General features: G+C 45.8%; 1 protein-coding gene across 1 annotated transcript in view; it reads left to right on the forward strand.

Moving 5' to 3' along the window:
- The window catches only part of FAH (fumarylacetoacetate hydrolase), a 301,255-nt gene that overhangs the window by 210,718 nt on the left and 64,108 nt on the right, over positions 1-26,429 (forward strand). The window contains exons 9-11 of the mRNA XM_085644709.1: positions 17,627-17,757; positions 23,202-23,277; positions 24,815-24,861. Coding sequence (XP_085500835.1) covers positions 17,627-17,757; positions 23,202-23,277; positions 24,815-24,861 — 254 coding nt within the window. The remainder of the gene's footprint in view (positions 1-17,626; positions 17,758-23,201; positions 23,278-24,814; positions 24,862-26,429) is intronic.

The following is a 26,429-nucleotide window of genomic DNA, read 5'->3' on the forward strand; positions in this document are numbered from 1 at the left end:
GGCCTTAAAAAAGACCTCTCATAGGTGTGAGAGGATGTCCAGCTCTGTTCCTCCATCTTCTCCTCCTGTGGCTCCAAAGACTTTTAAAAAGCCCTCCTCACTCTCTTCTGAGGTGAAATCAATGAAAAAGGCTTCATCGTCGACGACGCTGTCGGCGACTCCGTCGACGAAAGCATCATAGGTACAGTTCCAGTCTTCTTCCATCTATGGCTCCGTCCACAGGCTGGTTGACGGCGAGTTCATCGTCACCGAGGCTATTGCAAAGTTCCGCATCGACGACTTCGCCGCTGGTGGTGCCTGTGTCGTGGTTGACGACGGCGACCTCGTTGATGACGACAACAGTTGGGGTGTCGACGGTCTCGATGACTGCATCGACGATGTCCCTTTCTTTGTCGACGATTCTCCCATCATCGTCGTCGATGGCCCCATCAACGACCCCGTCGATGACCTCGTCGACGGTGGAAAAAATTACTATTTCTCTTAAAAAGCGTCATATTACGCCTGAAATGACATCCCCCCCCAGGAGGTTGACTCCTCTACCTCCGGCACTCCTGGAAGAAGAGGGCTCTGAAGAGGATGATGTCCCTTTTGCCTATGCGAATAGCCCTTCTCAGTTGCACATCAAATGTCAGGACACTGACTCGGAGGGGGATTACGGAGAGGAGCAACAATATGATCCTTCTTCAGATTATCAAGAGGACTACCAGCAGGAGGTGGTCTCCATGCCTTTCTCCTTACTAGCGGATTTGCAATCTTTGCTTGTGGACTATAGAAGGAGATTTGCGACGCAACCTCCAGTTCCAGTGGTGGTACCAGGTACGACTGTTCCTCCTGCTCAGGCTGCTTATCCCCAATTGCCGACGCCTCAACCAACACTGATGGCGCAAGACTCACCACCTGTCGTGTCTCTCGTTCATGATGACACCACTGATGTAGACCAGGGCGCTGGCGCAATACCACATCCTGACGCAGAGTGGGATGATTGTCATTCCTGATCTGGCTTCTCCTACACCAGCACCGGTTGATTTCCCCCCCCCCCCCCTCCTCCCCCCCCACCGACATAGGGGGGTTTCCATAATTTGATTGAGAGAGCCTCAAGGAGGTTTGAGCTAACCATGCACACGGAGCAGTCAGAATGCTTTCACTATGATTTCAAGAAACCTTACAGGAAAACAGATCGCTCCATTCCTATGGTTGCTCACGTCTGGGATGAGGGACTAAAAGTGATGAAGAATCCTGCTACGGTAATTCCAGTTTTACCTCGCCTTGAAAAGAAGTATAAGGCTCCAGACGATAGTCCGGTCTGCTTGGTCAGTCAGCCTAAGCCAGACTCTGTCATTTTTTCAGGTGGCCCAAAGAAAATCGAGAAATCTTTCAGCTTCTCTCAACACCTCCAAATAAAGAGGGAAGATGCCTAGATAATGCGGGCAAAAGTTTTTCTTCCATGTCCAGTCTGTTGGTCAGAGCCGCTTTCGCCTTAGCGATACTTGGGCGCTTTGATCGCCAGATGTGGTGCGATCTTTCTTTCCCCATATCTGGACCAATTGCCCGAAGATGCGAAAAAAGAGGCTAAGAAGATTCTTCAGGAGGGAGAGGTAACATCGGCTGAAGTGATTGACTGCGCAATGGACATTGCAACGACGGCGTTCCGCTTCCTGGCGGGCGCTGCTGTCCATCGGCATCAAGGCTGGCTACGGGCTACATAGTTCCGCCCGGAGTTCCAGAACAAGATCCTTGATCTCCCCTTCGATGAGGAGGCTCTCTTTGGGAAACATATTGATGATGCACTCCAGGATATCAAAAAAGACATGGAGACCGCAAGATCCTTATGAACTCTGCAGTACCGCAAGGTCCCCTTCCGTGGAGCCAGAGGGAGAGGCAATGCCACTTATAGAGGAGGGTATCAGCAACAACGGTATTCCTCCTATGCATCGAATTCGCAATCTTACCGGCCGAGGTATAACCAGCGGCAGAATCAATCCACCTCTTTCTCTCGTTCGTCTAACGGAGGAAAACAGGGATGCCAGGGGAGGGACGCCTCGAAGCGTCAGTAGCGGCTTGCTGGCTCTGACTACTGTCCCTTCTCCTCCTGTAACATCAGTGGAAGGCAGAATCTCACATTACCTCCACAACTGGCAACGAATAACATCGCAAGTAACAGTCGGCCCATTTCTGTTTACCGAATGTAGTTAACTAGGAGAGCACACCTACTTTGTAAAAACTGCCCACACCCACAACATGTTGTGGCTGTTCATCATAGGGCTGCTACTGACGCCTCTGCGCAAACCAACGCTAGACGCGGAGCAATAGGGAGGGGTAAACAATACAACAGTGATAAGAAAGAAAGTAAAAGACAGCATCCTATGAAAGTGCAGATAAATCGTGAATTAAAACTGGCTATGGGATCTCTATATAATATTTTTATTTCTAGATTCCCTAGTCAGAGCAAATAAAGGACAATAGATATACCTACGGATGGTGGTGGTATGAGTAAATTAGGTACTCACCACGCCTCTAATACACCCACTATGCTGGGCTTTACTCCACCTGTAAGTCTGAAGTAGTTGGTAACTTTACTCTTCCAATGGAAACTGTAAAATAGAAACATAAAAACAGTGAAAACAAACTGTCCCAAATACACCAACTCAATACAAAGAAAGAATTTTATAGTGTGCTCTCATATGCTCTCCTACATTCAAAACAACCCAATTGGTGCGACTAGGGTGCTTCATGAATAGCGAATATCACACCCTTTAAAAAAAAAAAGAAAAAAAAGATTAACGGGCATTCAATGGCCCCTCCAATGGTATGTATCTCACACAATCTGTGGATAACATCCTTTTATGCTAATGGCATGCCATCTACATGAATAAACGTGCTAATGATGATGAACACCTCTACGCAGTCCAAGAAAAAATAAAATGATACTGAGGCACCCTGCCCCATATCATACTCCTACGTTTAGGTGTATCTTTAGGTGTAATATATCTTTGTTTCTCTTGGTACAACGCTCTGCCCATCGTACCGAGTTTTTTAGGTAGAATGCTAAAACTGGCACTGGAGTAGAGGGCGACCCTCGGTAGTCTCACACTGTGGAAAAAACCAATATACTTAGAGTATATAATCTTCTGCTAGATTTTTATAAAGGCAGTACGAAGTTCCAGAGACCTCCAAACGATCATGTATTACAGTTAGAGAATGTTGCTGGGCGACTTGACTTTTACCGGCACATATCCCCATAATTAGGGCTTCAAAGAAAAGCATTCTTAACACCTCTGCAACAACGATCTGTGTGCCTCTAGATGTAAGAATGTATCCGTGGGGATCACTAGGTGTCGCTAAAAGACCAAAGTGCTCATCCCTCGTTTAATGCATGTAACGCCCCCATGATGAAGTACGTAGCGCTACTCATGACATTCAAGTGTATTACAAGTATGCCTTCCAGAACGTGTATCGAGAACAGCTATGGTACTCCCCTACTCCTTACTTCGTCAAGAGTGGTACGCCCCCACTTTAGTCAGTCTCTCTCGGTGCCGTGCAGGGACATCGATAGCCAGTCTCCCGTTATTTTCATTAGTTCCACTTCCCATCATGTGGTACAGGCGTGTGACGTAGCACATACCACGTTTACTCTAGAATCTAGACCGCTGACCCAATTTTTGGGAACTCTTCGTTCTCAACCCAGGAAGTTGGATAATACCGGTAACTAGCCACAAGGGTTATAAATACCAACGTATTGATTACATTGGTGAATTTTTGTAAACCCAATGTTAACCTCACTCTGATTATCAGCCATCTCAAGTACTGTAAATTACTTACGAACCCTTACCACTTGATATAAAGTGTAGTAGAATGCAGGTTATCCACTCACTCTTCACATCATGTGGTCCACGCATGTAACATAATGAGTACCACTACACCACTGGACTATGGACCGCTGGTCCAGTTTCTTAGAGACCTGTTCGTTCTCATCACCCAGAAGTGGAATAATAACGATGACGAGCGCTAAGAGTTGTAAATACCAACATATTGGTTCCGTGGGTGAATTCCTATAAACTCCAGGTTACTAGAAGGGGGAATATTGCCAGCCATCTAAAGCACTACAAATAATTTATGAACCCTGTCCCATTAATGAAATGTAGTGTAATGCATGTTATAGGGCTTTACCCAAATAGTGGAATGAAGTCTATTTATTCCCCAGGGCTGTCCAGGGTATTTCATCATTAAGCCCTGTTTCGTGGCTTCTAATACGGTACACCCACTTCTGTTCGCGTATAAAAAGGACTTGTGATGGCTCCCTCGTAGAAGGTGCAAAAGAAGGTTAATCCAACACCGTCCAATATATATCCTCAACCGTGTGTCCTTTTTCTGCATAGTGTGATGTAAGGCGTGTGTTCGTCCTGGAACAGCGGATATTGCTCCTATGCTCCATTATCCTCACTTTAACCTTTCTACATGTCATCCCCACATAAATCAAGTTGCAAGGACACTTGATTATGTAGATGACGTTGGAGGAATTGCAGTTCGTGTGCACTCGCTGTTGCCAAGGATGTCTAAGACCCATTTCTACCTCTTAGTGTTTCTTGTCAATCTGCATAAGTCACATGAACCACATCGTGTGTGGCCCGTGACTGGTGTAAGGTTCCCAACCCCTCGAGGAGCCCCTCAAGCGTTATTCTGTGATTGGGAATGTACCAATTGGTCCTTGAAGTTTTGGCCTCTTCAAAATGAGAATAGAGGTTTCTCAAGCCTGAGACCGCTGGAGTTCAATATCCGCCAATGTTTAAGGATAATGCGTTTAATGGCAGTGGAAGATGTATTAAAAGTAGTGACACAGATAGTATTGTTCTTAGTCGGTCTCTCTACTTTTTCCAACAACTCCTCTCTGGGACAATTCCATGCTCGTTTACGTGCCTTCCTAACCACTCGGTTTGGATAGCCTCTGTCATTTAGATTTACCTGCAAGAAGGGAGGCCTCTTCCCTAAATTCGTCAGGTACAGAACAGTTCCTGGGATGCCGCAGAAACTGTCCCACAGGGAGATTCTCCCTAAGGGATTTAGGATGGAAACTCTCAAAGTGAAGGCCATTCTTATCTGTGGGTTTGTGATGAACTCTAGTTGACAATTTACCTTCGTTTGGAAAAATAACTAAGTCCAAAAAGGGAAGATCGTCCTTCGTAATAGTAGTAGTGAAATACAGAAAAGGATTTTGTCTATTCAGCCATTGCATAAAGTCTTTTATAGATGCTTCATTGCCTCTCCAAATGAGGAGGACATCCTCTATAAACCGTTTACAGACACGGATGTTCTGTGTCCATGGATTTCCTACATCAAAGATATATTTCTGCTCAAAGCTTGATACGTACAGACCCACTAGACTCGGTGCGAATGCACTGCCCATTGATGTTCCATGGGTCTGTAAATAAAAAATCTCCCTTGTGCTCAAAAAAAAGTTCCTTGTCAGTGCTAGTTCAGCCAGATCTAAGATAAATGGTCTGGGAGTCTGATATTGCCAATCTTGTTCAAACACAAGCTCCTCTATCACCCTCAATGTTTCAATTTGAGGAACATTGGTGTACAGGGATTCTATATCTAATCCCACCAAATATTCCTCGTCCGGGTTGAAATCTATATCAATGAGGGGATTGAGGACCTCAGTTGTATCCTTTAAGTATGCCCTCCTACTCTGGACCAATGGTTTGAAGAAGTTCCAAAATTGTGACAATGGCTCAAGTATAGAGCCAATTCCAGCCATGATAGGTATTCCCGGAGGTGGTCTTGCTGCTTTATGCACTTTATACCTAAAGTGCTGGTGTGATGGGGTCTTTCTTTTGCAAAAAACTGGCCTCATGTTCCGTTATCCAGTCATTACTCCGGGCTTCCTCTACAACTGTAGCAATTTCCCTTCTTAATCCTGGAGTAGGATCAGTCAGGATGATCTTATAATTCCTCTCATCACTCAGCAGTCTCTGACACTCCTGTTCATATGCTGAATTTGTTTGGATAACTATAGCACCTCCCTTATCAGGGGGCTTTATAACCAGATCCTGGTTGCTTTTCAGTTCTTCTAGGGCTTCCCTTTCCTCTCTTGTGATGTTCTTAAAGGGGTGTGTCTGGATTTTCCCTAGTTCCTCAATATCGTGCAACAAAGTAGTGATCAGGGACTCAGGGCGAGTGTGGTGCTGGCCACATGTAAGAGAAAACTTGAGGAAAAAAACACAGAAATAGGAGACTATAAGGACTATCTAATGCAATCAAAGATCCCTAAATTACAGAAGGATCTGAAGAAGTTTTCGAAAGAAAAGGTCTATCCATACACTACAGATGAGTATGTTCAGAGAAAGTTGGAAGAAGCAAAGAATGGGCTGCAGGGAGGTCATAGAAGTTCAGAATCCATGAGCTCAAAAAGGGATGGGAGCAAATTTGACAACAGACCAAGGAGGAGGGGTCGTGGTAGAGGACAATATCAAGGTCCGGGATTTAACTTCAACCTTATATATCATAACTTCCCAGGCCAGGGGTTTGGTTGGCCTCAGATGTACCAACCATACCCTCCCATGCAAGGCCCGAATAACCTTCAGCATTTCCCACAGACACCTGGTTCCCCTTTTTTAGGCAGGGGCAGTGGAAAACAAAGAGGCACCCTGGGGGTCCAATGGGAGGATCTCAATCAGAGAGTAACACGGAGCTTGGCACGGGACCCAATGCCGGGTACGAGCAGGGAGGGAACCTAGTGATGAACATCACAGATCTCCCATTGACGATAGCCCAAACAACAGTGTTAAACAAAGGATTGGGCTTTGTCCCTACAAACACAATGGAAAACTTTGGGGTACGTCAGGAGCTCTCAGATTTTTTTCAGTTCGGTGAGATTGAAGGTCTTTTTTCAAGGCCTGGAGGATAGAATTGAAAGCAGGGGACACACTGATTTTCGTCCTAAATCGACCTTTACCCTTTATGAACTCTGTACTGCCACAGGAAGTCATAACGTTTGAAAGAGCAGTGGTGCACGATATTGAGGAACTAGGGAAAAACCAGACACACCCTTTTAGGAACATCACAAGAGAGGAAAGGGAAGTCCTAGAAGAACTGAAAAGCAACCAGGATCTGGTTATAAAGCCTGCTGATAAGGGAGGTGCTATAGTTCTCCAAACAAATTCAGCATATGAACAGGAGTGTCAGAGACTGCTGAGTGATGAGAGGAATTCTAAGATCATCCTGACTGACCCTAATCCAGGATTAAGAAGAGAAATCGTTACAGTTGTAGAGGAAGCCCTGAGTAATGACTGGATAACGGAACATAAGGCTAGTTTTTTGCAAAAGAAAGACCCCATCACACCAGCATTATTATAACTTACCTAAAGTGCATAAAGCAGCAAGACCACCTCCGGGAAGACCTATTGTGGCTGGAATTGGCTCTATACTTGAGCCATTGTCACAATTTTGTGACTTCTTCTTCAGACCATTGGTCCAGAGTAGGAGGGCATACTTAAAGGTTACAACTGAGGTCCTCAATCTCCTCATTGATATAGATTTTAACCCGGACGAGGAATATTTGGTGGGATAAGATATAGAATCCCTGTACACCAATATTCCTCAACTTGAAACTTTGAGGGTGATAGAGGAGCTTCTGTTTGAACAAGATTGGCAATATCAGACTCCCAGACCATTTATCTTACATCTGGTTGAACTAGCACTGACAAGGAACTTTTTTGAGTACTAGGGAGTTTTTTTATTTACAGACCCATGGAACATCAATGAGCAGTGCATTCTCACAGATTCTAGCGGGTCTGTACGTATCAACTTTTGAGCACAAATATATCTTTGATGCAGGAAATCCATGAATACAGAACATCCGTGTCTGGAAACGGTTTATAGATGTCCTCCTCATTTGGAGAGGCAATGAAGCATCTATAAAAGACTTTATACAATGGCTGAACAGACAAAATCCTTTTCTGTATTTCACAGTGGAGAAGTGTGGCTCAATGATTAGAGCGGCAGACCCTGATGCAGAGGTCTAGCCCGGGACCAGGGTTCAATTCCCCGCCTCGGTGGGTCTTGGGCTCAAAAATTCCACGGACCTGATCATTCTCGCCTCGGTGCCTATTCCAATCATGGTGTCCCACTCTGCAACTCTGGGCAATAGCTTGCTTAATCTCCACAACGGCCCCCACAACGCTAAGGATGCCTGGCCTCCACCTTGGGGGTGTCCAGGAGTGGACGCCTCACAGGGAGAGCCAGGATGGGTTCCACAGCCGTATTCGTACAAGCGCCTTGAGACCCTTGCGGGTGAGTAGTGCGCTATACAAGTATCAAATTTACATTTTTACTACTACTATTACTAAGGACGATCTTCCCTTTTTGGACTTAGTTATTTTTCCAAACGAAGGTAAATTGTCAACTAGAGTTCATCACAAACCCACAAATAAGAATGGCCTTCTTCACTTTGAGAGTTTCCATCCTAAATCCCTTATGGAGAATCTCCCTGTGGGGCAGTTTCTGCGGCTTTGCAGGAACTGTTCTGAACCTGACGAATTTTGGGAGGAGGCAACCCTTGCAGGTAAACTAAATGACGAGGCTATCCAAACCAAGTGGCTAGGAAGGCACGTAAGCGATCATGGAATTGTCCCAGAGAGGCGTTGTTGGAAAAAGTAGAGAGACCGACTAAGAACAATACTATCTGTGTCACTACTTTTAATACATCTTCCACTGCCATTAAACGCATTATCCTTAAACATTGGCGGATATTGAACTCCAGTGGTCTCAGGCTTGAGAAACCTCTATTCTCATTTTGAAGAGGCCAAAACATCAAGGACCAATTGGTACATTCCCGATCACAGAATAACGCTCGATGGGCTCCTCGACGGGTTGGGAACCTTACACCAGTCACGGGCCACACACGATGTGGTTCATGTGACGTATGCAGATTGACAAACTCTAAAGAGGTGGACGTGGGCCTTAGACATCCTTGGCAACAGCGAGTGCACACAAACTGCAATTCCTCCAACGTCCTCTCCGTAAATCAAGTTGCAAGGACACTTGATTATGTGGGGATGACATATAGAAAGGTTAAAGTGAGGATAATGGAGCATAGGAGCAATATCCGCTGTGCCAGGACGAACACACGCCTTTACATCACACTATGCGGCAAAAGGACACACGGTTGAGGATATATATTGGACGGTGTTGGATAAACCTTCTTTTGCACCTTTTACAAGGGAGCCATCATAAGCCCTTTTTATATGCGAACAGAAGTGGGTGTACCGTATTAGAAGCCACGAAACGGGGCTTAATGATGAAATACCCTGGACAGCCCTGGGGAATAAATAGACTTCATTCCACTATTTGGGTAAAGCCCTATAACATGCATTACACTACATTTCATTAATGGGACAGGATTCATAAGGTATTTGTAGTGCTTTAGATGGCTGGCAATATTCCCCCTTCTAGTAACCTAGAGTTTATAGGAGTTCACCCACGGAACCAAAATGTTGGTATTTACAACTCTTAGTGCTAGTCATTGTTATTATTCCACTTCTGGGTGATGAGAACGAACATGTCTCTAAGAAACTGGACCAGCGGTCCATAGTCTAGCGGTATTGTGGTACTCGTTATTTTACACCCTTGGACCACGTGATCTGAAGAGTGAGTGGATAACCTGCATTATACTACACTTTATATCAAGTGGTAAGGGTTTGTGAGTAATGTACAGTACTTGAGATGGCTGATAATAACCTCACTCTGATTAATATTGGGTTTACAAAAATTCACCAATGTAATCAATACGTTAGTATTTATAACCCTTGTGGCTAGTTACCGGTATTATCCAACTTCCTGGGTTGAGAACGAACAAATCCCAAAAATTGGGTCAGCGATCTAGATTCTAGAGTAAACGTGGTACGCGCTACGTCACACGCCTGTACCACATGATGGGAAGTGGAACTAATGAAAATAATGGGAGACTGGCTATCGATGTCCCTGCACGGCACCGAGAGAGACTGACTAAAGTGGGGGCGTACCACTCTTGACGAAGTAAGGAGTAGGGGGGTACCATAGCTGCTCTCGATACACGATCTGGAGGGCATACTTGTAATACACTTGAATTTTATGAGTAGCGCTACGCACTTCATCATGGGGGCGTTACATGTATTAAAGGAGGGATGAGAACTTTGGTCTTTTATAGCGAAACCTAGTGATCCCCACAGATACATTTTTACCTCTAGAGGCACACAGATCATTGTTGCAGAGATGTTAAGAATGCTTTTCATTGAAGCTCTGATTATGGGGATATGTGCCGGTAATAGTCAAGTCGCCCCGGCAACATTCTCTAACCGTAATACATGATCGTTTGGAGGTCTCTGGAACTTCATACTGACTTTAAAAAAATCTAGCAGAAAATTATATACTCTAAGTATTTTGTTTTTTTCCACAGTGTGTGACTACAGAGGGTCGCCCTTTACTCCAGTGCCAGTTTTAGCATCCTACCTAAAAAACTCGGTAAGATGGGCAGAGTGTTGTACCAAGTGAGACCGAGCTATATTACACCTAAAGATACACCTAAACCTATGTGTACGATATGGGGCAGGGTGCCTCAGTATCATTTTTATTTTTTCTTTGACTGCGTGAAGGTGGTCATCATTAGCACGTTTATTCATGTAGATGGCATGCCATTAGCATAAAAGGATGTTATTCACAGATTGTGTGAGATACATACCATTGGGAGGGCCATTGAAAGCCTGTTAATCTTTTTTATAAGGGTGTGATAATCGCTATTCATGAAGCACCCTAGTCGCACCAATTGGGTTGTTTTGAATGTAGGAGAGCATATGAGAGCATACTATAAAATTCTTTCTTTGTATTGAGTTGGTGTATTTGAGACAGTTTGTTTTGACTGTTTTTATGTTTCTATTTTACAGTTTCCATTGGAAGACCAACTACTCAAGACTTACAGGTGGAGTAAAGCCCAGCATAGTGGGTCTATTAGAGGGGTTTAATTGGAAAAGTAGCATTGGGATCCTGCTTGTCCTGATGAATGCCGGGTAAAGAACCTAAAACCGGCAGAAACATGTCGACCTCTATGCAGAACGGAGGGGTGGTGAGTACCTAATTTACTCACACCACCCCAATCCGTAGGTATATATATTGTACCTTTTTTTGCTCTGACTAGGGAATCTAGGAATAAAAATATTATATAGATATCCCATAGCCAGTTTTAATTCACGATTTATCTGCACTTTCATAGGATCCTGTCTTTTCCTTTCTTTCTTATAACTGTTGTATTGTTAACCCCTCCCTATTGCTCCGCCTCTAGCGTTGGTCTGCGCAGAGGCGTCAGTAGCAGCCCTATGATGAAGCATGCCACAACATGTTGTGGGTGTGGGCAGTTTTTACAAAATAGGTGTGCTCTCCTAGTTAACTACATTCAGTAGACAGAAATAGGACGACTATTACTTGCTCTACCTCTTTTTGTGTGTTTGCACCGTTTTTGAGGAGGATGAGGAAGGGTTTTTCCTTCTCCCCTTTTATCTCATTGTGTGTACAACGAATAACATCGGACCGCTGGGTGCTGAAGATCATTCAATGCGGCCACCCTCCAAGCCCCCTCGCGCCACTGTATCAAAACATCTCCGTCTTCTACGTTTGGAAGTCTATCGAATGCTCCTCAAAGGGGCGATAGAACCGGTCCTATCTCTCAGCGGGGAGAGGGTTTCTATTCCTGGTTCATCCTGGTCCGAAAGACCTTAGAAAAGTGGCGCCCTATTCTAGATCTGAGGGAGCTCAACACCTATCTCATCAAACAATCATTTTGGATAGTTTCTCGGCAGGACATTCTTCGTCTTCTCAACTCAGGGGATTACATGGCTACCTTGGATCTAGAGGACGCTTATTTTCACTTACCTATACATCCAGCTCACAGGAGGTTTCTTCGCTTCACAGTAGTCAAGAGCCACTTTCAGTTTAGGGTTCTGCCCTTTGGACTCCGATCTGCTCTGCGGATCTTTACAAAGGTGTTAGCTCCGGTAGCAGCTTTTCTTCGAAAATGTCAGCATCAGGTCTTCCCTTACCTGGACGACTGGTTGCTGAAAGCTCCTACCAGACACGCAGCAAAAGAATCAGTCATAGCATGCACACGCCTGTTCAACAATCTCTGACTGACCCTCAACAGAGGAAAGTCTTCTCTCTGTCCATCCAGACAAGCCAGATTTCTGGGAGCCCTTCTGGACACGTCCATCGACACTGTTTTTCCGACCCTGGAGAGGCAAAAAAAGCTGATGGACATGGCCTCTCGGCTGTTAACAAGACAGTTAATTTCAGTTTGCCTCTAAAAGTCCCTCCTAGGGTCCATTTCCACCTGCATACCTCTGATCCCTCACTGCAGGTTGCAAATGCGTCCTCTCCAGGAAGAGTTGGACTTGCAGTGGTGCCAAGTCGACGGGTCTTGCGACGACAAGGTCTCAGTTACCATGGCCATGAGAGAGGCCGCATCATGGTGGACTAGCAAGGAAAACTTTTCTCAGGGCCTTTCCTTCAGGATCGCTAACTAGACGCCTCGCTGGAAGGCTGGGGAGCAGTATTGCAAGACCTTCATCCAAGACCTTCATGTGAGCGGCCATTGGCTACCCCATTATCGTCTTTTACATATAAATCTGCTGGTGCTCAGAGCGATTCGCCTGGCCTTGCAGGCTTTTCTTCCACGGATTCAGCAGTCTGCATTCCTAATACGTACAGACAATACGACGGCCATGCATTATATAAACAATGAAGGCGGCACCAGATCTCGCCTGTTGTCACAAGAAGCCCAGACAATCTGGGAATGGGCAATCCAGCACAAGATATCACTCCAAGCGGAACACCTTCCGGGTGTTCTCAACAAGGCAGCAGACACACTGAGCAGACTGAAGTTGGTCAGTCACGAATGGGAACTGGACCACTCCATTCTACAGAAGGTCTTTCGCAGATGGGGCAGGCCTTCCATAGATCTCTTTACCACGCCGGAGAACAAGAAATGCCGATTTTACGCAAGCAGACTACACCATCTGGAATCATTGGGGAATACGCTTTCGATAACCTGGTCAGGCTCATTAGTTTACGCTTTTCCCCCCCCATTCCTCTGATCCCCAGACTTCTCAGGAAGCTCAAATCGGAACCCTGCAAGATGATTCTGATAGCTCCTGCGTGACCCCGACAGTTTTGGTTCACAGAACTTCACCTTCGCTCCCTGGACCTTCCACTTCCGTTGCAGCCGATTCCTTCGCTGCTGACTATGTCCCAGGGCCTAGTCTGGCATCCGGATTCGCAGTCTCTGCAGCTCTCGGCATGGCTCCTGAGCAGCAAATTTCTTGGTTTGACCCTTTCAACAGAATGTAGAGAGGTTCTCTCTCAGGCTAGAGCACCAAGTACCAACAAGACATACAGGTTGAAGTGGAAGCGTTTCTGCATTTGGTGCCGGCAACAGGGTGTCCATCCTTTTAAGTTGGAACAGCATGAAGTTCTAACATATATTCTTTTATTGGCAAAATCGGGACTGGCTCACTCTTCCATTAAGGTGCATATTGCAGCCATCTCTCGCTTCAGACGCACATCTTCACGTCCTTCCCACTGGTCGGCAAGGATAATCAAACAGTTTCTCAAGGGCATTTTCAGAGCTTTCCCTCCAGTCAAGCCTCCTCCTTCTCTTTGACATCTTAACTTGGTTCTCGACCAACTCATGAAGCCTCCCTTCGAACCTATTCACCGGGCGGAGCTGAAATTCCTCTCTGGAAGGCAGCTCTTCTTCTAGCCTTGACCTCGGCTAGACGAGTGGGTGAATTACAGGCTCTCACCATTCAGGAACCTTTTCTCCAGTTCAAAAAAGGGACAGTGATACTACGTATCAACCCAAAGTTCATACCAAAAGTGCCTTCAGACTTTCATTTGAATGAACCGGTTATACCTAAAACTTTTTTCCCCTCAATCGGCTACTCCGGCAGAAAAGGCACTTCACTCTCTCGAAAGGGTGGGTCCGTGCTCATTCCACGAGGGTGATCTCTTCTTCGACAGCCCTCTTTGCCGGAGTTCCTATCCGGGAGATCTGCAGGGTGGTGACCTGGAGCAGTACTCGTACGTTTACAAGGCATTACTGCCTGTATTAATCTACGCAGAGCGACACAGCAGTCGGCCAGGCAGTCCCGAGGATCCTCTTTCAGTAGTGGTGAGCTTTCCCTTTAATCCCTTCTTCCATGTTACTGTTTTTTTAGCTCTTGCACATTTTTTACCCTTATGTGTTTATATTGCCTAAGGTTTTTTCTAAGTATGTTATTGACCATTGATATTATATTTATGGTGCATATGCTATTACTTTGTTATTGCTTTTATAATGGTCATGGTTCCAAAAATGTGCTGCCAACTGCTAGCTACTCTGATACAAGCATGGGAATCTATGAAAGTTCCAAAAACAAGTTACTTACCTGTAACTTTGGTTCTCCAGTATTGGACACTTTCATAGATTCCCATGCGACCCACCCTCCTCCCCTGGGAAAGCTCAGCCTCTACCATCTTCAGTGGTGAGGTTACACAACGGCTACGAAAATCTGAGGTTCTGAGCTTCTCTCAGGAGGGTTCTAAGGGATGAGGCTAATCTGATTGGTTGTTCATTTTGTTTGGTCTTTTTTACAAAAAGAGGTTAATAGTTTGCCAAACAAGAATGGGCCTAGGCCTAGGTTCTGTTTTGGTAATGGTTTCTATTGCTATTTTATGGATACCGGGGACTCCCATTCCGATGACGTGGAATGATACAAGCATGGGAATCTATGAAAGGTTCCAATACTGGAGACCCAAACTTACGGGTAAGTAACTTGTTTTCTTCCTGTGATCTATTGGGAGGGCCTTTCTTTTAAGTGTGGATTGCATCTCTAAAATCTTGAGACAAAAATAACGATCTGTAGTCTAATCTGGCCCCCTGCTTACATATCCTCGGCAAAGGATATGTAAGCAGTGAGATGAGAGGTATAGTTCAAGAGTGCCTTCCGCAACCTGCCACATTGAAGTAAACCCTAAGATGCAACTACAGACTTGGCCAGGAAATCTTGTTGGTCGCTGCCAACCTTACTTTCTTCCTGCCTGCATCTTGCGTCTTTGGTTCCCTTGATATTTTTTCGGGTGTGAAGGTTTCTTCGTCCAAACTCTCCTGGCTCCCCTGCATGCTCTGCCTTCTGTAGAACCCGGTTTCCAATGTGGTACGTCATCCACAATTCAGGGACAGACCTGAATCCGGAAGGCATCGCTTATTTCCCATTAGTATATTAGATATGTGGTATTTTGAGTCGGAGATCAATCATCCCTGCTTATAGAGAGAGACTTGCCATGATTGGTAGTCAGGATTTCCTTTCTTTTGAATGTGTGCATGGGCACCACTTCACCATCTTAATTTAACGCCGAGACCCGACTCTATATCCTGAGGCGAAACCTACAAATGTCAGTCTCCTGGCATGGTCCTTTGAATCTGTCCACTTGGTGGAGTGGGAATCTTGGGACATAGCAACCTCTTTTATTCTTTCCTGGCAGGGAAGGCATGCTGCCAAGTGTGTACTGCTCCTTGGTTCCTCCATAAGGAAGTCTTGTGAGCGTCACTTGTGTAATTTTCTAGGAATTGACTCAATTATTTCAGTACTGCTTCCGATCAAGTTATAACAGATATCTGTATTGCAAATTCCTGCACGTCCTTTCTCAGTTTTGAAAGTGACATCACGTGTTCCCTTGTGTATCTGATCAGACGTTAACTTGCTATGTTTTTCTGCCTTTTCTGTGCAGCGTAGTCTTTCTTGCTGGCTGGTAACAAGGCAAGTCTTTTTATGTTTTTGTTTCTCTGCATGGTGATGCCTTTTGTTTTAGGGGCCTTTTGTGTGTTTACTGTTGGGTCCTGGTAGTTCTCATTCTGCCTGGTAATAGCCTATCCTGTATCAGACATAGAAGCTGCTTCTTTGCACTTATAATGTGAGCGTGTTCAATATTTTCATAATGTTTTCCAGAATTGCGATTTCCATTCGCTACAATGTGGTGCAGTTTAGGTTATTTTCCTCATGGCGTGTACTTAATTGCCACGGGTGCTTCCTGTCTCCTCTGTTGTTTTTACATGCCTCTGGGGATACTCTAATTGTGCTTTATGGTAAGGGATGGGACATAGCACTATAACATCCAGGACACCTTTGGAAATTCAAAAATACTCTACAGTCGGCTAAGGAAAGGCAGATGTATTTGGGGACAAATTGGAAAATGGACAAACCTCCAGTGCCAGTCTAGGTGCGAAAGTGGTCTTTTGTGACCAATAGGGTAATGGCCATGGCTCAACTTTGAGATCTGGGAACAATCAAAAAATAAGAAAGGTCCTTTGGGGCCATTCAGTAAATGACATAGACTTCGTTTACCTGGATCCAATGATGAAGTGTTAGAAGCCAACTGTGCCAGTCAGAGAATGGCCCGGGCACTCTAGTAGCATTTCCGAAATGTTATCAAAATATTAATGAGCACAAGTCTTTATCAAGAAGAAAGATAAACTGTTGGGTTCTAGAGGTGTCCAGCCACACTACTACTGTTTTATGGACAACTTTGCGGCTCTGAAAAATGAAAAGTAAAAATTGAGCACACTTCTCGAAAATAACCTTAAAGGTCAATCCTTTCCTTATCACGTTGTCACATTGTCTGTCAGTCACGGATCTCTGGTGATCAACGCCCCTGCCTATGCTTCATATGTTGTCTCGAAAAGGGCTGGAAGGATGGCGTGGGACGAGGAAAGGCTGGAATGAGGGAAGACACAGGCAATAGCAGGTCAAAGGCTTGAAAAAGGAAGTGCAAAGACCGGGAAAACCGCTGAAGGGGTGCGCCCGGTAGAGGAGTAAGGGATATTGGAAAGACTGGGACTGCCCTGAGGGCAGGAGAGAGTCGGGATTGGCAAAAAGAGAACAATTAAATCCTCGGATAAAGTAACAGGGCTTGGACATATATTGAGGAGCTCCAGAGTATATGGATGAGAGGAGACCATGGACAATAGGTGATGCGAGGAGGCTTGGAGAAGGGCTGCATTAGGGCAGTATTGATTGACAAGGATTGAGTGAGAGGAGGATACATTAAAGGCTGGAGTGGAAGAATTGGACAGAGGGAGGGATGACGTTAAGAGGACAGCTAGTTGAGAGATGCAGAGTTTAGGATAGGAAGAGGCTGGATCCCGAGGCAGGATGAAGAAATAGCTCGGGTGAGGTTAGGAGGGTGCTTGGGCTTGAGCAAAGGAGGGGAATATGGAAATGGATTGAGAGAAAAGAAAAGTACCTGGACCAGAACAACCGCAGGAACACTGAATGAAAAGAGAGAAAAGACCGTATTGGCTACTACTGTGGTAGCAGGTATGAAGTAGGGTTACAGTTAGGGAAAACAGTACTGCTGGAGCTGGGATCGGTGAGGAACTACAAGAAAAGTGTCAGGAAAAGAATGTGGGATGCTGAATAATTAGGAAGGGGTAGGAGCGCAGGTTATGGCCTGGGGCGTCTAGGAAGAAGAGGAGTAAATGTGAGGGAAGAAATCCTATTGAAGAATGAGAGAAGAAAATATTCTTGGAAATCAGTGCCTTTTCTGTTTTCTGTCTTCTGTTACTCAGCTCGTGATATTCAGAAGTGGGAGTACGTTCCGTTGGGCCCTTTTCTGGGGAAGAGCTTTGGGACAACCATCTCTCCTTGGGTCGTGCCAATGGAGGCTCTGATGCCCTTTGTGCTTCCAAATGCAGTGCAGGTAAGATGGCCAATACGGACTTAAGTTGGAGGTAATATCCAAGATGCACTGCAGGTAAGAGGCCTGATTCCACAATGAAGCAGGTGTGCTAGCCATTGAAGAAAAAGCAGGGAAGATGACCTTGGATATGATGCAGGAACTATTGAATATAATGTCTGTAATTTTCTTAGTATCAAATGAAAGGCAAAGTATGCCCGCATCCAGATACTTTTCAGGTAAGAAAGTCTTGGCTGAATATAGTGCAGGCAAAACATCGCCCATGTTCTTAAGGCCAGGCATGGAAGAGGCCCTCCAGACCATTCAGTTAAGGTACCTACTGCGGATACCTACTTTGCACTCTGGTAACTAAAAGATGCCCACAACTGGCCTCTATGAAAAATGACAGAGGTTGAATACAGTGCAGGTAAGATGGCTAACAGTCATTGAGTTCTTGTATGATAGATGAGATGACTACCTCTAAATACCCTGAAAGTAATATTGTCTCCTCTGAATATGGGGAAGGTACACCCTTTAGAATACGGTTCAGGTAAGACCTCGCACAGAGTTCAGTAGAGGGCAGATGTCCCACGCAGCATACAGTGCTGGTAAGAAGTTGTGTGGGCTGCCTGTCACTGAAAACGGCATTGGTAAGGTGTCTGTCGCTTGTGTCACCATCCAGGGCCGGCTTAGGGCAGTGCGACTGGTGCCTCCGCACTGGGTGCTGGCCTGTGGGGTGGGCGCTGACCTCAGGGGAGGGGGCGATGCGTTTAGCAATAACTTATGATTGGAGAGATGGGGGCACTTTTGCCCAGTGGTAGTGAGAGAATCCGAGGAAGCGGTCGTGGGGTGTGAGGGTGCCAAAAACGATTGTCATACCAGGCGCAACCAGCACTAAAGCCAGCCCTGTCACAAGTAGTGTATTTTGAAGAGTAGCTGGGGTTACAAGACAGCAGAGCTGCTGACTAAAACAAATAAGCAAGGATTTTTAAAGGACACTGACGTAGACAGATGAAAAGCAATGGCGAGAAAGGGGATGGACTTGAAGCCTACAGACTGATTACGGTAGGTTTCGAAGAGATGGTGCATGCGCTGCATGACCTAAAAAAGACTACATTTGCATCCCATCATTCCATCCCAGCATTCATTCTTTGCTTAACTCCGCATTCATCAATCCCTTCCAACATCAAAATGTTATGCTTGCCCACAGCTCTTAAAAATAGATGCATTCTCCACTGACTTTAAACCGACCCACACTATTCCCAAACTCCTTCCCTTCCTAATAAACAAGGTCTACCCAAGGCCTTAACTTTCACTTTGCCCACAGTGTGAGGTCTATAAAGTCATGTACCCTACCAAACCAGCACACAAATCTACCCACATTTAACACAAACTCAAAAACCATCTAAATATCAAATCTAACTACTTAAAAATATGTTTTGCCAGCACAGGTAACTAAACTAATAACTTAAAATACCACTTCCCTATTTTCAATAACAAATTAATTTGATCCCGCACAGTTATTGGTTTAACAATTTAATACTCTCTGGGGGTTATACAAAGGCCAACAAACTCAAAATAACCCCTCTGGGTAGGATTTTGGGCATAAAAATCCAAAGTTCTGAAGCGGTCCTGTTCAGGCCGTTTTTCAGAAATGTTGGACGTGACCAGAAAACCGAGCTACTCCACGTTGTTCTGTTTTGCTGCTGAATGGAGTAAACACATTTGACCCCGTTTGTTTTACAGAAAGGTTTTTGCACTGGAGCAGAAATAGATAGTGCTACCATTTAGAAGTGTATATTTATATATGTGTATGTTTGTGATGTATCTATATCTGTGTGTGTGTGTGTATTTTATATAAAAAATAAAATTTTCAATAATTTTGCATTGTGTAATTGTGAGATTAATATAGAAATCTTAATCTAAAATTTTTATTTTTAAACAAAAATCAGCTTTTTAAACGTATATCTGTTTTATTGTTTTATTTTGTTTTTCATCCAAATATTTACATCGTTTATCCTTGGCATCAAATTACAGCAATTGGGAACTTCCTCGTAAATATAAAGTGTTGCAACCACATTACCAACATTCTGACCTTTGATATAACATTTCATATCAAACAGTTCCAGAGTCTGTGTCTGGGAGTCCAAGGACCCCTTACCCTCGTGGGCTTGTTTGCACACACCCTCCAGTTGCAGATCTGCTTCGGGACCATTCTGTCAAAGATGGTGGCTTTGGCATATCTCCAAAATCTAGCCATGTCTTGCTTGACCACACGGAAGCCAATAGTCACAAATGTTTTCCGACCTCGGGAATCAGCCCGGCACTCCAGAAACTCTGTATGAAAGTCACTGTACTATGTTCCATCGTGCACATATGTTAGTTGAATTTATTGCAGAACATATATACAAGCATCATTGCATATGCAGAGTGGCCCATATCTACCACCCTCACGGTCAGTAAGTCCTGTGTAGGAGTAGGCTTCCAGCCTGATCCCGCGCGTGGAAACTTATTTGCGTGAATGCACCATCCTTTGGGTTCTCCCATAAACACACTTATTATCATTCTTATCTACTTTTGGCTGCACCTGTTCATTGTAATTCACGGGCCTTGCCGTAAGTACTCTTTAGTAATAACCACACGGTGATCAGTGTATACGTAACACACTGAGATTGTTTTTTACAGTTGATTCCAACAGGCAACCTTTTGCAGAACTATCCAGAACTATCCTGATCCAATTATCCAACTACAGATTAGTAGCTCAGTCGGGAAACACACAACCATACACTGACTTTTATTCCGGCCGTAGAAGCTCTCACATAGGGCCACAAAGTAATTTGTGGGCCCTTCATCCTCACCGGGGCGGGGGCACTTCAGCCCTCCCTAGCAAGAACCTAGACCTCTGCTACATCTTCGCTTGGTCTGCAGTAAGGTAGCACAGAACCCTTGAGCTTTTGTGATGTCCTTCCCTTGTATAGCCATCTGGACCAATTTTAATTAATCACATGCCAGGAATGTAGCAAGTACCTAGGGGAGGGTTAAGACTCGGTTGTGCCCACCTATTGGTATGTAATGCCAGAGTTCTACAGAACCCATCTCACTTACCGGGTTAGTAACCACTAGGTTTAGTAATCTTATCAGTGATGACCTACAGTACGTTTCACACTTGACAAAGAATGAGTAGTGTGTGTTTCACTGACTCCTTCCCATCGTTTGGGTGGTCTTGTGAACATGGGCTGGTTTTGAGGATTGCCCTACCAATTATGCCTGGCAAGAGGAGGGTGGGCGCACACTGCCTCACATCCCAGCACTCAGTTTGCCCCGATGCATCATAGTAAATGCAGTGCATGACAACACTTACTTCGGTGACAGGCTTTCGTTTTTCATCCTTGTTAGTGCAGCCAGTGATGTGTATCTCTAGATGTGTGTTTAAGTATAGTTGTTCTTTAGTAGAGAGAAACACATTCTTTTTGGGGGAGCTGGAAATGCTGCCCAAAGTCTTCTCAGTTCTCTGTACCACTCGCTGGGCGCAGGTGCATCAACCAGAGCGCATCATCTCATTAGCTCAAGGGAGCCTTTTCAAACAGTAGGTGGGTGGGCGTACACTGCCTCACATCCCAGCACTCAGTTTGCCCCGATGTATCGTAGTAAACGCAGTGCATGAGAACACTTACTAAGGTAACAGGCTTTAGTTTTTCACCTTTGTTGGTGCAGCCAATGCTGTGTATCTCTAGACATGTGTTTCAGGATAGTTGTCCTTCTTCAGTAGCTGGCTGCATCAACAAGGGTGAAAAACTACAGCCTGTCACTATGATGCATCAGGGCAAACCACCTCAAGTCTGTCTGGCTTACCTGGTCTTGTTCCAAAACTTCTAACCCATAGGTCCCCGAGGACTCAGTCATCCCTCCTGGAGGAGCTCCTCTAGAATCGGAGCCCCCTTATAGGGAGGTTATCTTTGTGTGCCATAAGTTCCTCGGGCACAGGGTCAAGGTCCATCCCGACTGCCCATAGGCATTTCACAGCCAATCTTATTGCTTGCTATGCAGACTGCCCTTGTATCATTCAGAACACCCGTTATTACAAACTTGAGTTACTCTCCTTAAGCTACCAACCCACTCAGCTACCTGCAGGGGCAGTTCTGCGCTCAGCACAGCCATATCCCGGTTACCTCATAATTTGTCCTGGACTCCTGCCTTTAGTTTAGCTCTCTCCTTGGTTCTTGACATGCTTGGCTTCCTCACTGGTTCATGGCAAGCTTGACTCTCTCCCTGATTTGTTTCCTGGCTTGCTTGACTCTCTCCCTGGTTTGGTTCCTGGCTTGCTCGACTCTCTCCCTGTCTTGGTTCCTGGCTTGCTTGGCTCTCTCCGTGGTTCCTGGCTTGCTTGGCTCCCTCCGTGGCTCCTGGCTTGCTTGCCTCCCTCCATGGCTCATGGCTTGCTTGGCTATCTCCCTGGTTTGTTTCCTAGCTTGCTTGGCTCACTCCATGGTTCCTGGCTTGCTTGGCTCCCTCCATGGTTCATGGCGTGCTTGGCTCTCTTTCTGGTTTTTGTTGTGCCGGTCTTTCTCCCTAGGTCTTGGCATGCTTGGCTCTCTCCCAGGTTCCTGGCATGCTTGGCTCCCTCTCTAGTTCCCCGCTAGACTAGCATCTTCCCTGGTTCATGGCAAGTTTGGCTCCCTCACTTTTGTTCAAGACATGTTTGGCTTCCTCTCTGGTTCATGGCATGCTTGGCTCCCACCTTGGTTCCTGACCTGCTTGACTTCCTACTCTGGTTTATGGCATGCTTGGCTCCACCTCCCATGGTTCGTGGCATTGTCATCTCCCTCCCTTGGTTCCTGTCATGCTTGGCCCCACCCCCCTTGGTTCCTGTCATGCTTGGCTCCACCTCCCTTGGTTCCTGTCATGCTTGGCTCCACCGCCCTTGGTTCCTGGCATGCTTGTCTCCACCTACCTTGGTTCCTGGCATGCTTGGCTCCACCTCCCTTGGTCCTTGGCTTGCTTGGCTCCACCTCCCTTGGTTCCTGTCATGCTTGTCTCCACCTCCCTTGGTTCCTGGCATGCTTGACTCCCTCCCTGGTTTCTGGCATGCTTGGCTTTCTCTCTGGTTCATGGTATGCTGAGCTCCCTCCTTTGGTTCATAACATGCTTAGCTCCTTCCTTGTTTTCTGACCTGCTTGTCTCCTTCCCTGGTTACTGGCAAGTTTGGCTTTCTCTCTGGTTCATTGCATGTATAGCTCCCTCCCTTGGTTGTTTGCATGCCTAGCTCCCTCTCTGGTTTCTGGCATGCTGAGCTCCCTCGGTTCATAGCATGCGTTTTCTGACATGCTCGGCTCCTTCCCAGGTTCCTGCAATGGTTGGCTCCCTCCCTGGTATGCTTCACTCTCTGCCCGACACGCTTGTCAGTCTTCCTGATTCCTGGTCACTCATCCCTGGAGGCTTCTTGATCTCTTCTTGTTCTCTCTTTGCAGGATCCTCGACCTCATCCCTACCTCATCGACGATCGTCCTTATACGTTTGACATAAACCTTGCGGTGTCCATTCAAGGTATTGTTGGATTGAATTCATCTGTGTCCTGAGTTGGGGGGGGGGGGGGGACTTGTGGTCTGTATGCCCTGTGGGTGGTTATAGAGAGACCCCACAGCAGACCGTGCTGCAGTGAAGCACAGGCCGCTCTTGTGGACAAGTCTGTACCTTGGGTACCTCAAGTCCTACAGTTGTGTCGATCACATCAGGGAATATAGCAATGAAGAACGGAGCCGTTTACTCACAGAAGAGCTGCAGCCATTACCTTTATTAGTCTGAAGATGTGAAAAGAGGAAGAGACCATCGAATTCTTTTTGTGCGCTCAAGGTCCGGAATGGACGCCACAGCTGCTTCTGCTGCCCTCTACCTGCAACACTTCTGATTGCACTGTAGGCTCCGCATTTCAGCAGGATCCTTCTGTGAGCAGACTGACATCAATCACATCGGCCTCTACAAACCAACCCTTCTTATTTCACTACTGCGGACCTTTCCGACCCCCCTTCCATTTGATTGCCCTTGTAGTCCGAGGCGGAAGGAATATGATGCTGTTAGTAAAGTCCACCCACATAGAGTTTTCATTTTCTAAATTAAACATAGAAACAAGCTTTGAAATGTCTGAGCAGTAGGTCTGTGCCAGCCACTATTTTTCCTGCACCCACCGTCTGACTGAGGGTGTGTGTAGGGGGCAGGCGGACAAGGGCTGACCGCTACAGAATGCTCCATGAACAGGCCTGTAACGGTAGTTAAAGCATGCAAAGGGAACATTCCGATTGGCTGTCCAGCTCACTATGTTCTATCCAGTTTACTAATGATTAAAGGTTGGAATGTATTGCTTGTTTTCTGTGACGTGCTAAGCTATTCGCTGTTGTATGAATACCGCCAACAAAATAAAAGTAAATGCAAAATAGCCTTCATTGCTACAGTTAGAATTGCATGAGAAATCCCGGTCTCTTACATGTTTAGTGCCGCCCTTCCTTCCCCTGTGTGCAGTGTAGGGCTTCGGATTTCAAATTCCATAAACGACAGGAAAATAGCACCTTAGTTGTTGGTTGTGGGTCTTGCAAATATTTGTTCTAATCTCCACTTCACCACTTAAAAACTGTGTGACCCTGGACAAGTCAGTCTTTTTTTCCCAGCCTAAAGCATTGCATAAAGATGGACGTTAACATTACAGCTGTGAGGGCACTTGCCAGAGAAGTTTAAATATCAATATGAACAAATATGGGGGAAATAGTTTAAGTGACAGAGCTCAAACAAGACGAATGATAATTTGGGTTTCGTTGCCAAGAGAGGGGTTGCAAGGGTGTGTTTGCTGCCCCTGAAATGTTAACTGTTGGCTTCTCATTGATCGGTTTTATTTTCATTCCTGTCCAAAGCAAAAGATGACCGAGGGTCAGTTATGGGGTGCCTAGCGTGAGGTGAGTTTTGGGTTGAGGTTAGGTTGGTTTGGGTTGTTCTGGTTTCCTGGTTCCAGTTAGAATGGATTAATTTCTTTATTACCCTACCATGCTCTCAACTACGAAAGGTAACTTATGAACATCTTTGCTTTTCTCTTTAGGAAAAGAGATGTCCGCACCTGCATCTCTCTGCAAATCTAATTTCAAGGTAAGAGTTCTCCTCCAGCTGCATTTTTCTTAGTTCTCGGAGGGTTGGGTGTCTCCCAACTATATTCTGGCCCAAGGGAGGTTTATTTTTGTTACTGCCCTCCATACACGCACCAAAGAGCATCAGAAGCCTGCTTGACTGGTGTGCTTGTACACTCTTATTTTGTCTCCAATTGTTTCTTTGTCTGAGTGAAATTCATAGTGACCACTAGAATTGAACTGCATCTGGCATCTTTGTGGCAGTCCGAGGGATGAATGGGCAGGGGGCTCTATTGACTTGCGAGACTGGTGACTACTGTGCTCCCGACTGCGGCTCGCTACTGTACCATGAGGCCGGATTTGACCGAGACCATGCTCCGAAGAAGGAGGTTCTCAGGATGGGTACCTCTGGTGACGAGCGTAAACTGGAGCCCACCAGCAGGCCCTGCTTACTTACAGTGGTTGTGACCTGAAGCCAGAGAAGGTAGGAGAGTTTAAAGGGACCTTGAAGTAGTAAGGTGTTACTTTGGCCCCAGAAGTGTTCTCTCTACACTGTACGTTGTAGTCTGTTGGCCAGTACCCTCACACAGTGGCACTACGAGCCCTGCACTCCTATACCTTGAATAGGGTGGCTGCAGCTCCCCACACCCCCAGCACACAACTGTCATAGAGGATGGATCAAGAGCCGTATTGTGCAATAAACCACCATTTGGCAGTCACTCAACAGAATGCTGAGCAGGACAACTCATCCTATCATCCTTCTGAGGTCAATTATCTGAGATGAATTAAATTGGCTAATACTAGTAACATTATAAATGTAAGTCACAAAGGGGCAGAGACACAAGTTGAGATGCTGTGGTCTGCGTGTGAACCCCCCCACCCACCAAAGCATGTGGAAATGTGAGCAGTTTTCCTAATGTATTACAGACTTCACAGCACGTGAAATAACATCTCTTTGGTGTTGCATTCCTCGTATGCGATGCATTCAATTGAATGAGGCGGCAGGGGGTCCTTTTTAGGGTTCACTGGTCAGTCCCTGGCTGAGCACAAACACCCCCAGACCTTCCCCAGCTCACCTAAATCACCAATAGTTGAGCTGCCTGGCGCAGGTGATGGTTTTGTTGATGTATGCCGCAGGGGTCAGAGGGTGAAGGGAGGGCAAGGAGTGTTAAAAACATCTCCCGCCATATAACGCCACTTTAAACTGGCAAATCATACAGAAACTAACGGGCAGGGACACGGACAACGTTGGAGTAGGATGAGAAGGGCGCTGCTGTTGGCATAGTGTTCTACCCTGGGATACAAGTAGACGCTGGTAGCCAAGTAGAGTTCATAAGTACCTTTATTCAGTAGTTGGTCCAAGTGCGTCCATATGGTATACAAGTACATCAGATAGGTAGTCCAGGTAAACAGGTGATGGTGATGTAGGTTAGCCTGTAGTCAACCCTTAGTTCCATGTAACAGCAACCCCGCCAGGAGCAGCCTGCCTGCTGCTCAGCCCAGTGGGGAGCAGCCTGCCTGCTGCTCAGCCCATCTGTCATTCCTCACTCTCACAGACACCCAACATTTCGTGCATCACTGAATTCCCAA

The sequence above is a fragment of the Triturus cristatus genome, chromosome 3_1, assembly GCF_964204655.1.
Source record: "Triturus cristatus chromosome 3_1, aTriCri1.1, whole genome shotgun sequence".
In the NCBI taxonomy this organism is placed as follows: Eukaryota; Metazoa; Chordata; class Amphibia; order Caudata; family Salamandridae; genus Triturus; species Triturus cristatus.